Here is a 13,607-nt window from a genome sequence, read left to right as displayed (position 1 = left end):
TACATTATAACAGAGTTATAAAATACTATATAAATAAATATTATATATGTAATTAGTGAATAATACCCTCCCATACAAAACTCTAAACTAAATCTTGACTTTTGGCAAAATAAATAATATTTTACAAAAATTGTCTGTTATGTATAAACGAAAAAATTCTAAAACTCGAAGAAAAATAATTTGTAATATGCTATAATTCATTTCATATTTACAATCTAACAAACAATTTAATCATAAATTCACAAAAAAATATACTAAGATATTAAGAAGATATTTAAACATAACTAAGTGGAATTAAAAAGTAAATTATATTTTATTTAACTTTTATTGAAGGAAAATTGATAAATTAAAAAAGTTTAAGGGAAAAATGCCCTAGAATTATATAAAACGTAAGTTTATCAATGAAAGTACATGAAAATATTTTGATATAGGTCTAATGGTCTATTCTAGAATATGGTAAATTATACTAAAAAATTTGAAAAAATGCTAGAATATTAATGTAAGATTAATTTTCTAATAAATATTTTTTTATAGATATTTAAATTAAAAAGGAAAATTTAATTTTTAGAATTAAAATGCAAGACTTTCCCTTTAAAACAGCTTATTTTTTTGAAGAAAAATTTATATAAATCGTAAAAACCAATGATCTAGAACCAATAGACATATATTTTTATGATATTACAAAAAACGTTTTATAATTTTTATATATGTTTTTATAATTTAAGTGTTTTAAAAAATTATACTCTTTAGTGCAATAACTATAATATAAATTATTTATTTATAGTGTAGATTAAGAAGAAAACCATAAGCTTATATGTTTTAAGATTGTCTGATTATAGGTAAATATTTAAAAAACAAGAGTTTAAGGTAAAATCTTAATACGATGAGTAAATAATTAATACCATAAAAATGACTTTCAAAAAAAATGAAAAATAAACTTATAGTTACATTCTTAATATTAAAATTGAAAAATTGATATATGTTTAATATTACACAAACATATATGTTTATTTTAATTAAATTATATATTTTTAAATGAGAAAAGTAGCAAACAAAATGAAATTAAGAAAAAAAATAATTTTCCTCAACTCTGTGAATTTATACTTATATAATTAGGGATAAATTCATTGAAACTTATAAGTTACAACGTAACACCTTAAACATATAACCTTTTTCCATCTTAATAAAATTAAATCCTTTTTTTTTTGTTCAAAAGTCTTAGATACTATGTGTATTTACAAAATTAAATGAAGTTAAAGAAAGAGAAATATTTACTATATAGTTTTTAATATGTAACTTAAAAAAAAAAATATAAGAAATAAATTTCTAGAAAATGGTAAAATTATAGAAAAAATTTAAGATGTTTTATATTAAAAAAAATTAAAATGGACTAAAAAATACTTTTTCAAGACTTAGAAAAAATTGCATATATAACATAATAATATTTAAAAAAAAATTGAAGGACTTAAGCGTAACATATATTAGGATTTTGGTAATAAATTAGAAACATTTTTGAATACATGTTTTGCCTTTGCATTAGTAATATTTTTAAATTTATTCCAATATAATGTATACAGATTTTTTTTTCCTTTTTCTTTAGAAAACTTTCCATAAAATTCATGAAATTCCATATCTCTACACTTTTTTTGAAATCCTATCTTTTTTAAGAAATATTCATATTCCCCTTGTTGAGAAATATAGTAATAATTTTCTTCTTCAACTTTTTGAACTCTCATAATCATAACATTCAATTTCTTTTGTATATTTAACATTTCATCTTTATTAATATATGTACCTCTTTTTATTTTTTGTAATAAAATTTTTACTTCGTTTATCATATCCTCTACAAGTACTAACAATTCTTTTCCTTCATTTTCCAAATTTTCACATTGTGTGAAATGTGATTCTACTTCATTGTTTGCTAATTCATGTTCATTTTCCCAGTTCTGTAAATACATACAATCTACCGTATATATAAAGTCATTGTATTCAATCATTTTTTTATTATATGTTTCTTTTTTTTTTGCAATATCATTGTCAATTATACTTAATACAGTATCAAAATTATATTTTTTTAATTTTTCTATATAACTTTTAATAGAATTACTTGAATTTTGTACATTTTTTTTATTATTTTTAAAATATGTATCACTTAAATTTTTATCTTTTGAAAGTAAGTTATCATTATAAATAGTTCTAACATTTTCATGAATAAATGATTCATTTTTTTCTTTTTCCTTATATTTATTTTGAATTATAAAATTTTTTTTGTCATAGATAGTTTCATTTAATTCCCCCTCTTTTTCCAAATAGGGGTAATATTTTGTGTGATCAGAGTATTCTTTTTTAGAGAATTCGTTATCTTTACTATTCATGCATAATTTATAATTTTTAGGTTTGCTTGAATTAACTTGTATTTTTTTATTTCTGTGCGTTTTATTTGAAAGTATTGTATCAAAGTATCCTTTGGTATTTTCATCTTCTATTTTATTTTCCATATCATATACTACTATATCTTCTTGCATCATTAAATTCATTATTATTATATTTTTTTTATATTTTTATGAAATGTAACACCTTTAATATATTTTTTTACTTTATTTCATTTTATTAAATCTTATTTTATTTTTTATTATATTTTGTTTTTCTATTTATTCACAGCTATTAAATAATTCTATTTAGCATATGTTTATTGTTTTATTTTATTTTTTTCTAAATATGGTTATTGATGTATTCTAATTACTGTGATTATTTAGTGGATCAAATTAAAAGGAAAATTAATTTTAAAAAATTTTAAGTGCTTATGTATTGAAGTGATTCAAAAATTATAACAAAAAGGAAATATATATACATTTTTTTATATTTATCACCAACAAAAAAAAATTGGAAAGAACATGTTTATATTATCTTTATAAGCAGGTAACAAAAAAAAAAAAAAATTCATTCATTATTGTAAGTCGTTAAAAATTATACTAAAAAAAAAATTACATTTTTTTTATTTTCTAGGACTCAAGATGTTATAATATTTTAAGAAGTTGTATATATATTAGCACATTTGTATATTCATATTTGTGTATGATTTAATAATTGTATAAATTTTACAGATTATCTTCAATAATAAACAAGACTAAATAACGCATACGTAAGTAGGAAAAAAAAATTACAAGAGTACAAGATTATTTATAAAAAAAAAAAGTTAAATTTAATTAAAATGTTTTTTAAATAGTGATATTCATATATACAAAATTAAAAAAAATGCAAATTTAAATTAGTTTTTTTAATTTATTATTTCAAAAAATTATTGTAAACTTACAAAAAAATGAATATCAAATAAAAAAAATGATACGGATAATACAATAATTTGTTTTTTAAGGATTTAAAAATTTTCATTATGTTTATTTTTATTTTAAGGAATACTAAATTACCTTATGTAAACAAAATTTTATCTCAATTAAAATATTTTAATTTTAAATCAAATTTTGTTAGTGTAAATTTTAATAATGGATTTAATAAGAAAAAAAATAGATTCAATAGAAAAAGCAAAATACATTTACTTTTTGATGACAATTTTAACATACATGATAAATTAATATTATTTAAAAACTTACCAAAATATAAAGGTGAAGAAATTGAAGAAATAAGTGGTAAAAATGTATATAAATATTTGTTAAGTGAATATAAGAAATGCTTTAATTTTATGAGCTTTTGTGAGGTTATTGAAACTATAAAAGTATTTGTTCAAATCAATGAAAAGTTTAACAATAGTGATTTTTTTATAGTAATGAAAAATATAGATAATAACTCATTGAGTAAAATAAATGAATTTGAATTCAGAGAAAAGGATATATCTTTCCATAAAAGAGAAATAGTAGGAAAAATTTGCAATAGAATAATAAAATACGTTCATGAGATGAATGGAAATGAATTAATTCGTTTCATTGTTTACTTTTTTAGATGGAATAAAAATGACAAGAATTTGATTCTCTTTTATAATTTTTATTTCAATTATGTTTTTAATAATTTATTTCTTTTTAATCATGAAATTTACAAGATCCTCTTTATATTTAATACATATCTTAATAATAATGATTTAAGCGTAATTTTTAATAAATGCTCAACAGGAAAAGATAAATTTAAATTATATTATTTCAAAGAATTAAAAAATCAAGTAAATTTTTATATTAAAATGAAGAAAGAGGAAATTTTTAATAAATGTTTGCATAATTTTCATGAAAATATAGATGAGATTGATAATGAAAAGGTGTTAAATATTTTAAAACTATATGTTGATAATTCATTTTTTAATATCAACATAGATCATAAAATTTTCGATAATCTTCACAAAAATTTAAATAATAAAAACTTAGGATATCTTGTAAAATTATTGAATATTTGCTGCATTATGATTAAGAAACAAAAGCATGAGAATTACATATTAAATTTAAATGTAAAACAATTAATTTTATCAATATACCAAGTTTTAGTGGAAACAAAATATGAAAAAAAAGAACTTTGTGATATAAAATATAGCACATTATTAAATTCAGTAAATAATAAAAAAATTCTAAATAAAATTATTGATCAAAACTTTGTTTTATTTTATGAATATTTATTAAGAGCTTTATTAAATATAAAATTTATAAATGTTCAATCTTTATCTATTTCTCTTATATCTTTAAAAAATATTTATTTTACCATGTTAAAAAATAAATATTCCATTGATAATATGCTATTTTATTCTACTATGAAATATAGCTTATATCTGTCTAATATATTCTTAGAGAAATGTATAAAAATAGGAAATAAAAATACAGTGCATATTTTATCAAATGAAAATATAGAGAATGATCTAAATTTTGAAAATGTGGAAAAAATAAAAATAATAAAGAAAAAAAAATATTTTTTTTATAAAATAGAAAATTACTCTGATTTTAATTTTAAGTTAAAAGAGCATGATTTGTTGTCTATTAAAATTCTGTCTAATTCTTTTGTAAAACTTAATCATATTTATAACTCTTATGATTTTTATTTATTGATTAACAATATTTCATGCATTTTGTATTATTTTTTAGTAAATAAAAATACTATAACAAAATTTAATGACACTTACATATACATTTTAAATGATCTTTCTTATGTCTATAAAAATATAAAAAGCCAGTGTAGAAGTTTTAATTTTATATCTGCTCATATTAAGGAATTGATATGTAATAACATTTTAAAGGTTAGTAATGTTTACATTAAAAATATTCATGAAGAAAATAATTTCCTAAAAGATGAGTATGTATGCTCATTAATTTTTCTGAATAATTTGTTTTTTGACAAAATTGCTCTTTTTGATTCTATATATAACATATGGTATCATGTTTATAAATCGTATAATTATTTTAGGTTTAATAAATTAATTAGTGAAGATGTAATTTCTTTGCTTCTTTTAACTTGTTCAAAATTTCAATTTTTTATTGAAAATAATTCAAATAACAGATATTGTAGAAAAGAGTTAGTAAGTTTAAAATATAATATTGTTGATGATTTAATCAAAAATCATTTAAATACATACAAATATATATCATTAGATAACTTTTCGAAGATTCTTATATCATTATCTAATTCCAAATACATGTATGAAATTAATGAAAATTTATTAATAAAAAGTTTACAAAACGAAATTATAAAAGTTAAAAGATTAAAAAATGGAGATTGCATATGTAACAGTACATCAAACGATAATAATTCAAATAAAAATTTCGAAGACTTTAATACTGAAAATTTAAAACATGAGCTGTTTATAAATTTTACTAAAATCATAGAATGTTTAATAAAGCTAGATATATTTCTACATTTAAAAAAAAAGGATACATACTTAAACTTATATAAGAAGACATTTTGTTACATACACTTAAAAAATAATATCCTAAAAAAATTATTGTATATAGCTAATAACTTGTACATATATCAAATTTATCCCTATGTATGTGAAATATTAAAGAAATCAATAGGAGAAAATTTTTTTTCATATAATTTTAAGAACAATATAGAAAACAAAATATTCGAAAAAATGATATGTTTTATATCTGAGGATGATTATATTGAAATTTCAAACACAATTTTTATGTTACTTTATGATTACTTCGAAAATTTATATGATGTAAAATATAGAAATGGTTTAACGTTCCCTCCGAAAAATGATACATATTTTGTTAAAATAAAACATGATAACAAAAAAATCGATATATTAAATGATAATAAAATCATTAAAGGTAATAATTATGAAATAGGTATATATAATGATGTCGAAAATGTTATACGTATTAAAAACGAAGAAATTATAAATAATTATAATGAAGTCGATATAAACAACAATAACAATGAAAACAACATAAATAACATTTTAAAAAAAAGAAAAAAAATAATTTATGATATAATGAACATATTTAGGTTTTTAAAGGTGGATAAAAACAAATTAATATTTTTTCAAGTTTATATGTATCTTTATAGTATAAAAAAATTCAAAAAGACTAATACATGTTCAATGTTTCATATGGAAATTTTTAGTATTTTAAAAAATATGAATTCAACATACCTGAGAGATTTCAAAATAAAAAATGAAGAATCGGCTTTTTTGTATACAATAGATATAGTACTATTTAAAAAAAAAGATGAATAAGAATATAATTATTTTAATCTAGTATGCTTAATTTGTCTAACTGTATATATATATTTATAAAATAAAAAGACAGTTTCGGTATTTAATAATATCAAAGTGTGTAAAAATATTTATTATTCAAAATAATATAAAAATTTTTGTGTAAGACATTGTATTGATATATATATAATTAAATTATTTATGCAGTATGGAGTTATATCAATTTTTTATTTTATTTTAATTTTTAAATTATTTTTATATATATTTTTAAAATAAAAAGAAAAATTTTAACTAATTTTTTATTTTATACGAATTAAGAAATAAAAAAAAATATTAATTTTTTTCTTAGCAATTGCAACTTAATTTAAAAAAAAAAAGTTAACAGCAGTTTTTTTTTTGATTTTTTTCTTTATCTAGGCTTATTAAGTTTTTATTTATTGTATTGTCTATACTACCTTTTTTATTTATAATATTTTTATATATCTCTTCTGCAAGCATATAAAAAATGTTTTTAATATTAGTTCCTGTTTTTGCACTTGTTTGAATAAAAAGTAAATTATTTTCTTGAGCATATTTTTGTACTTCTAGCATATCTACTTGAAATTTATTTTTATCTATTTTGTTAGCAACTAAAATTATAATATAATTGCTGCTAATTTTTAATTGATTTACCCACGTTTTAGCTCTATCTAAACTATTAGAATTACTAATGTCGAAGACTACTATAGCACATGTAGCACCTCGATAGTATAAAGGTACAATGCTTGCATATCTTTCTTGCCCTGCTGTATCCCATATATCAAATTTTATATTACATACACTTTCGTTATTATTATTTTCGTTTAAAATATTGTCATTATTATTATTTTTATTTATATTATTATTTTTTACTTTTAATTCATTCAAATTAACTACATATGTACAAAATGAAGCACCTATTGTTGTATTTGTATTATCATGAAATGTATCTTTTGTTAAACGTAGCACTATACTTGATTTTCCTACTGAAGATTCTCCTAATAACACTGTTTTATAACTACTTTTCTTTTCCATTTTTCATTTTTAGACTAATACATCATATGATCATAAAAGTAAAAATAGCATAAACAAAAAAAGAAAAAAAAAAAAATAACATATATACAGTTACAAAAAAAAAAAAAGGAAAAAATAATTGAGTTACAAAGCATAAATTATATGTAGTATAATACTTTTGAGAACAAAATATATAAAGAGATGTTGAATAATATATATCATATATTCTTCCGAAGTACCAAAAAATAATAGGGTAATAAAAAAATAAAGAAATATAAATGAAATAAGATTAAAAATAAAGTGTTCTATAATAGTTAAAAAAAAAAAAGGTTAAAAAAAAAAAAAAATATGGAAAAAGGAAAGAGAAAAATGAAATAAAAAAAAGGAAAAAGAAAAATGAAAAAAAAAAAAAAAGGAAAAAGAAGAAAAAAAGTATAAAAAAAAAATACAAATTATTATGTAAATTTAAGTATAACTATTATTAAAATGAAGAAAAAAAAAAAAGATAATTTTTAAATTTAAATAAAGCTATTACTTAACAAGTAAAAAAAAAAAAAAAATACACATAATGAAGGCAATTTTTTTAAATAATTTTTTACATTATTGTAAAAAAGTGCAGCCATGAAAATATAAACTAAATAAAAAAAATTTGAATGTAAAAATTTTTAATTCTCTTAATTAAATTTTTTTTTTAAGAATACAAAGAATAATCTAAATTTTTTTCGAAAAAATTTAGATTTAAAAAAAAAATAATGGATAAAAAAAAAAGAATATATATATATATATTTAAATTCTTTAAAAAAGAAAAACTGTATGCTATTATTAAAATTAAAAAAATTTATACACTTGTATAATTTTTTGTTCCTAATAAATTCTTGGTAATAACTTCTTTCCATCATCATATGGAAGATATTTGCTTTTATCTTTTGGACGATAACCTAAAGTATTATTGTAAAAAAGTGTTTTTATATAATATAAATATTTTATTTTATTTTATTTTTTATTTTTTTTTTTTATACCTCCATATGATATTTGCTGAGATAACGCAGGTAAACGACGATTTGATTTTTTCTGATTATAAAAATCAGCCCTATAAAAAAAAAGATATATATATTTATATATATTAAAATACAAAAAAATAAAAAACAGTAAAATTTTTTTTCAGAAATAAATTTTTTCATTGTATATAATGAAATATTATAAATGAAAAATATTTTAAAAAATAAAAAAATAATTTATGTGTATAATAACCAGATAAAATAAGCTTGCAAAAAATAATCACTTGATATATTGAATATATGCCTCAATTGAAGAATACTATACTTACTCAGCTCTGTAACTATTTTACCACCTTTCTTAACTTTTTTTTCATATAGATGCCTAAGATAAAATAAGAAAAAATAATTTAATTGTTTAATTTATTTAATGGTATATTTTTTTTTTTATAAACGAACTCCCATAATATATCTTTTAGGAGTGAAGGAAATATATCTACTTTACTAGCTGCTTCATCTAAAGATACTAAAAACTAAATTTAAAAATTTAAAATTAGTGTGAATTATATAAAAAAAAAAAAAAAGGAAATAAAGAAAAAAAAAAAAAACTAACACCAAAGGCATATTCTTGGCAATTTAAAAGTTCTGCATTAAAGGTATATTCTGGAATATTTTTTAAAAGCAACCAATCACGAACAATTCTCCATGTAATATCAAAAATATATGTATTAATTATATCCCCTTGATAGTTTTCATGTCTTAATCTTTTATTAATTATCCATAGATGTAAAACATAAAAATACATTTTCATATTAAAAGATTCATTTATACGAAATAATTTTATCATTTCTTCATTTTCTAATCTTTCAATTATTAGATGAATTAATCTCCAAGCACATTCACCATATTCTGTATGTTTTCTAATAGAAAAAAAAAAAATCCTCTTATTATTTTTTTTTTTTTTAAAGAATTCTAATTTATATAAATCAAGAGTTTAAATCATATTAGACATAAAATTTCTGATTTTTTTATTTCATTATATGTTATTTGACTAAAATAAATATACTTTTTTTTTTTTTTTTTTGCATTTTTAATTTATTTAATTAAATAAAAAATGTATATTTTATATATATAAGTAATTAGAGTTTACAAGAAGATTTTATAAATAAAAGAACTTATTATGGAACGATCACATTGAGGTATAGGTATAGCATATTTTGAAGATTCTTGAACAGTTATTTTTGTATTTCTGTCTTCGTATAATTGTTTGCTTTCAATAATTTTTAGACTATCATACACTTTTATTTCACTGACAAAATATCGAAAATTTTTATATCTTCTATTTAGTAATAATGATCTACCTTTATTCCACATCACAAAAAATTTTAATGAAAGAAGAAAAAAAAATATTATATATCATATAAAAAATATGTTTTTTTTCATTTTCATTTATTCAGATCTTATTTTTATCTTTATGTTTTTCTTTACATTCATATATTTTGAATATAATTTATTTTTTCTTTTGAATTATTATGTTAATTTTTTTATTTAATATAAAAGAATATATTATTATAAAAGAAACTTTCTCATAAAAAGAAAATTTATAATTATAAAAAATAAAAAAAAATTATAATAAAAAAAAAAAATATAATAAATAAAAAAAATAATTAAAAACTAAATAAGAATTATAACAAGATTATAAAATAAACAAAAATTATAATAAAAAAAGAATAAATATATTAACAAATTGAAATATTTATGTAGGTTTTTTAAAACAATAATATAAAAAAAAATTTCATTTTAAAACATTTAAGATGAAAACTCTTTAAAATGTTCTTAAAAACATATTTTTCATTTTTTTTTTATTCATTTAATACTTAAATATAATGCATCCATATGACATTCCAGCTCCAAAACCGCACATACATATAGTATCATTTTTTTTTATTTTACCATTATGGATCTGTTAAAAAAAAAATAATAACAATAACATAAAGAAAAATAATGTTTATAATAATAAGAATAATAATAATGAAATAATATAATTGATAGTTCATAAAAGCAATGTTATTCTATATATATGTGATTCTGCTTTTTTGTTTTTTGCTAGATTTTTACATTTTCTGAGAAACACAAGGGAATCGAGGCTGCAGATGTATTTGCATGTTCATCTAGATTTACTAAAACCTAAAAAAATAAGATAATAGATATAATAAAAAAATATATAATTTTAAAAAAGTGAAAACATGAAACAATTTTATACTTTTGACATAGGTATATCTAATTTATGTGCAACTGTTTGTATAATTCTTATATTAGCTTGATGGAATATAAAGTAATCTATATCTTCAATTTTCATATTTGAATCAGATATTGTTTTTTGTAGAATGGTTGGTATATTGCTAATAGTATATTTAAAAACTTCTTTTCCATCCATATTCAATTTTCCGTATTTATTTATATTAGGATTGTCTAAATTATAATTGTCATTTTCAAAATTTATAGTCAATAGATCATTTAATTCACTATTAGAACCTAAGTAATAATTATAAATTTTATTTTCTTCATTATCTTCAGTTCTTTGCAATATAACGGCACCTAAAGAATTATATAATTTGACGTGAACAAATCATAATATGTAAAAATAATAAAAATATACTATTAGTAATAGTTGTATTAATGTATATAAGAGTAATAATAGTTGCAACTATGATAATTATATAAATAATTAAAGATATATTTTATAATAATTAAGCAAAAGGGATCACCTGCAGCATCACCAAATAAAACACAAGTATTACGATCTCTCCAATCAACAAAATTGCTTAATGCATCACTTCCAATAACCAAAATATTTTTATATCTAGGTAAAAAATTATATGCTAAGAAACAAATATATATATATATATATATATATACAGAGAAAATGCTTAAGAATATAAATTTTTTTCTTTGTATATGAAAAAACCTGTAACGAAAGCAAAAACAAATCCTGTGCATGCTGCTGTAAGATCCATATTGACACTGTTTTTACATCCTATTTTATTACTAATATTATTCGCATCACCAAATAAATTTTGAGGAGTAGAAGATGCATTGATAATCTGAGTATAATAATTATATGCATATATGTATTAAAAAATCATAGTTTCTATTTTTTTTTCTAATAATAGTATAAATATTCATTAAAAGATATGTGCATAAAATAAAAAATTATAAGTATTTTTCTATATTTAATTTTTATTTCCATTATCTTATTATTTTTTTATTTAGAAAAAAAAAAAAATAATATTATTTATAAATAATCATTTATACAAAGAGAATAAAATATATGCAAAATAGTTATTAATAAAGAGAAAGTACAAGTAAAAAATATACATATCAAATTAATTTTGAAAATAGAATTTATCATTTATAGCATTGCTTAGCAGAATTAGTATAAGGTATCTATAGTAAAATAATAAAAAACACTCTAAACAAAAATATTCACATAAAATATAAAAATTAATAAAGCAAAATTGCTTATTATTATTTACCATATCTATATCTAATGGATTTAATGAGCAACTTTTTAAAGCTTGATTTGCTGATTCTATTTGTAGCATCGATAAATTTTCATTTCTTTTTAGTATTCTTCTTTTTTTAATTCCTGTTCTAGTTCTTATCCACTATAAATATAATATATAATTTTTAAAACTAATTACCAGTATCAAACTTGTATATATATGTATTTTTTTTTTTTTTAAATAAAAAAACAAAAAGAAAATGTTAGCATTACATCATCACTTGTATCAACATATTTTTTTAATTCATCATTTTTAATTTCATTTGAAGGATATGAATGACCATGTCCTATTATTTTACCTCCAGCTAATTAAAAAAAAAAAAAGTTAATTTTTAAACATTTACTAGAAAAAATTAACGTTAATTTTTTTTTATAACATTCCATTAGTTCTATTTTTTTTTAATACACACAAAAAAAAGATATTTATAAAAATTAAAATATGTATATAGGAATAGAATATATGCTTTTGCTTTTTTACAAGTGTTCTCGTATTTCTTACATTTGCCAAGGGCTCGAATTTTATTGGTATATGGAATATTTTTAACATTATTTATAAAGTTGTATTTATTATTTTTATTTATATCAAGTAAAATAACCCCATTATGAATCAGAAAAAATGTAATAATATAAAGAAGCATTTTTTTTTAATACCTTTACACTTTTGAAGCCACTTACCAAACCATACGAGATCAATTATTTATTTATATTTTTTGAAGATATTGAAAATGTAAAAAATAAATAAAATAAATAATATTTAATTTATATATTTAAATTAAGATATACAAATAATTTTTAAATATATTTGAAAAAAAAAAAAAAAAAAAAAAAAAAAAAAATTGGTTATAACGGATAATTATTTAATGCGTGTACAGGAGACTATTTTTATTAGTTTCATTTGATTCTCTTTGCTATTTTAATTCCTATATGATATTATAGTCATAAATAAAAAAATTAAGCTTTTTTTTTCTTCCTTCTAATTTTAGTCTTTTATTAATATTTCCTACCTTTCCTTTCCTTTCCTGTTTTTATTTATTATAATTTTTTTTAATGGAAAGGTATTTGAAAACAGGTGAAAACAATTCAAAAAACTTATTAAAGACAATAAAACATGAATATTTAATTCTTGTTTTCATATCCCTTCAATGATTTCATATTTGTCAAAGGTATTTATATAAATATATTTATGTGTGACATTACACAAAATTAATTTTTTTATTTTGATAAGAATAAAAATACTCTTCAAACAAGTACATTTTTTAAAGTTATAATTACCTATACTAAAAAAATATTCCAAAAAAATTTCTACGTTATTAAGAAAAAAGAAAAATTACATAAATGATTTTATTTTTAACTTGGTATACATCACTAA

The 13,607-nt window shown here is 18.3% G+C and overlaps 5 protein-coding genes across 5 annotated transcripts; 1 reads left to right on the top strand and 4 right to left on the bottom strand.

Moving 5' to 3' along the window:
* Window positions 1-1,481: 1,481 nt before the first annotated feature.
* PRELSG_0409100 (hypothetical protein) lies at window positions 1,482-2,525 on the bottom strand (the record flags this gene model as incomplete). Its single annotated transcript, XM_028680233.1, has 1 exon — window positions 1,482-2,525. The coding sequence occupies one exon, from the start codon at window positions 2,523-2,525 to the stop codon at window positions 1,482-1,484; it is 1,044 nt and encodes a 347-aa protein (XP_028531750.1).
* An 866-nt stretch (window positions 2,526-3,391) lies between these two features.
* On the top strand, window positions 3,392-6,667 carry PRELSG_0409000 (conserved Plasmodium protein, unknown function; the record flags this gene model as incomplete). The annotated part of the gene is made up of 1 exon (XM_028680232.1): window positions 3,392-6,667. One exon carries the CDS (start codon window positions 3,392-3,394, stop codon window positions 6,665-6,667), a length of 3,276 nt encoding a protein of 1,091 aa, XP_028531749.1.
* Window positions 6,668-7,024: 357 nt separating this feature from the next.
* On the bottom strand, window positions 7,025-7,699 carry RAB5a (ras-related protein Rab-5A, putative; the record flags this gene model as incomplete). The annotated part of the gene is made up of 1 exon (XM_028680231.1): window positions 7,025-7,699. The coding sequence occupies one exon, from the start codon at window positions 7,697-7,699 to the stop codon at window positions 7,025-7,027; it is 675 nt and encodes a 224-aa protein (XP_028531748.1).
* Window positions 7,700-8,542: 843 nt separating this feature from the next.
* Window positions 8,543-10,047, bottom strand: PRELSG_0408800 (ubiquinol-cytochrome-c reductase complex assembly factor 1, putative; the record flags this gene model as incomplete). Its single annotated transcript, XM_028680230.1, has 6 exons — window positions 8,543-8,616; window positions 8,698-8,768; window positions 8,930-9,058; window positions 9,133-9,206; window positions 9,287-9,593; window positions 9,824-10,047. The coding sequence occupies 6 exons, from the start codon at window positions 10,045-10,047 to the stop codon at window positions 8,543-8,545; spliced, it is 879 nt and encodes a 292-aa protein (XP_028531747.1).
* A 496-nt stretch (window positions 10,048-10,543) lies between these two features.
* KASIII (beta-ketoacyl-ACP synthase III, putative) lies at window positions 10,544-12,876 on the bottom strand (the record flags this gene model as incomplete). The annotated part of the gene is made up of 8 exons (XM_028680229.1): window positions 10,544-10,636; window positions 10,792-10,860; window positions 10,937-11,271; window positions 11,442-11,555; window positions 11,642-11,777; window positions 12,210-12,341; window positions 12,452-12,543; window positions 12,738-12,876. The coding sequence occupies 8 exons, from the start codon at window positions 12,874-12,876 to the stop codon at window positions 10,544-10,546; spliced, it is 1,110 nt and encodes a 369-aa protein (XP_028531746.1).
* Window positions 12,877-13,607: the final 731 nt, after the last annotated feature.

This window comes from Plasmodium relictum (assembly GCF_900005765.1).
Source record: "Plasmodium relictum strain SGS1 genome assembly, chromosome: 4".
Lineage (NCBI taxonomy): Eukaryota > Apicomplexa > Aconoidasida > Haemosporida > Plasmodiidae > Plasmodium > Plasmodium relictum.
The sequence above is the reverse complement of the archived record's forward strand: the minus strand, read 5'-3'. Positions and strand labels throughout refer to the sequence as shown.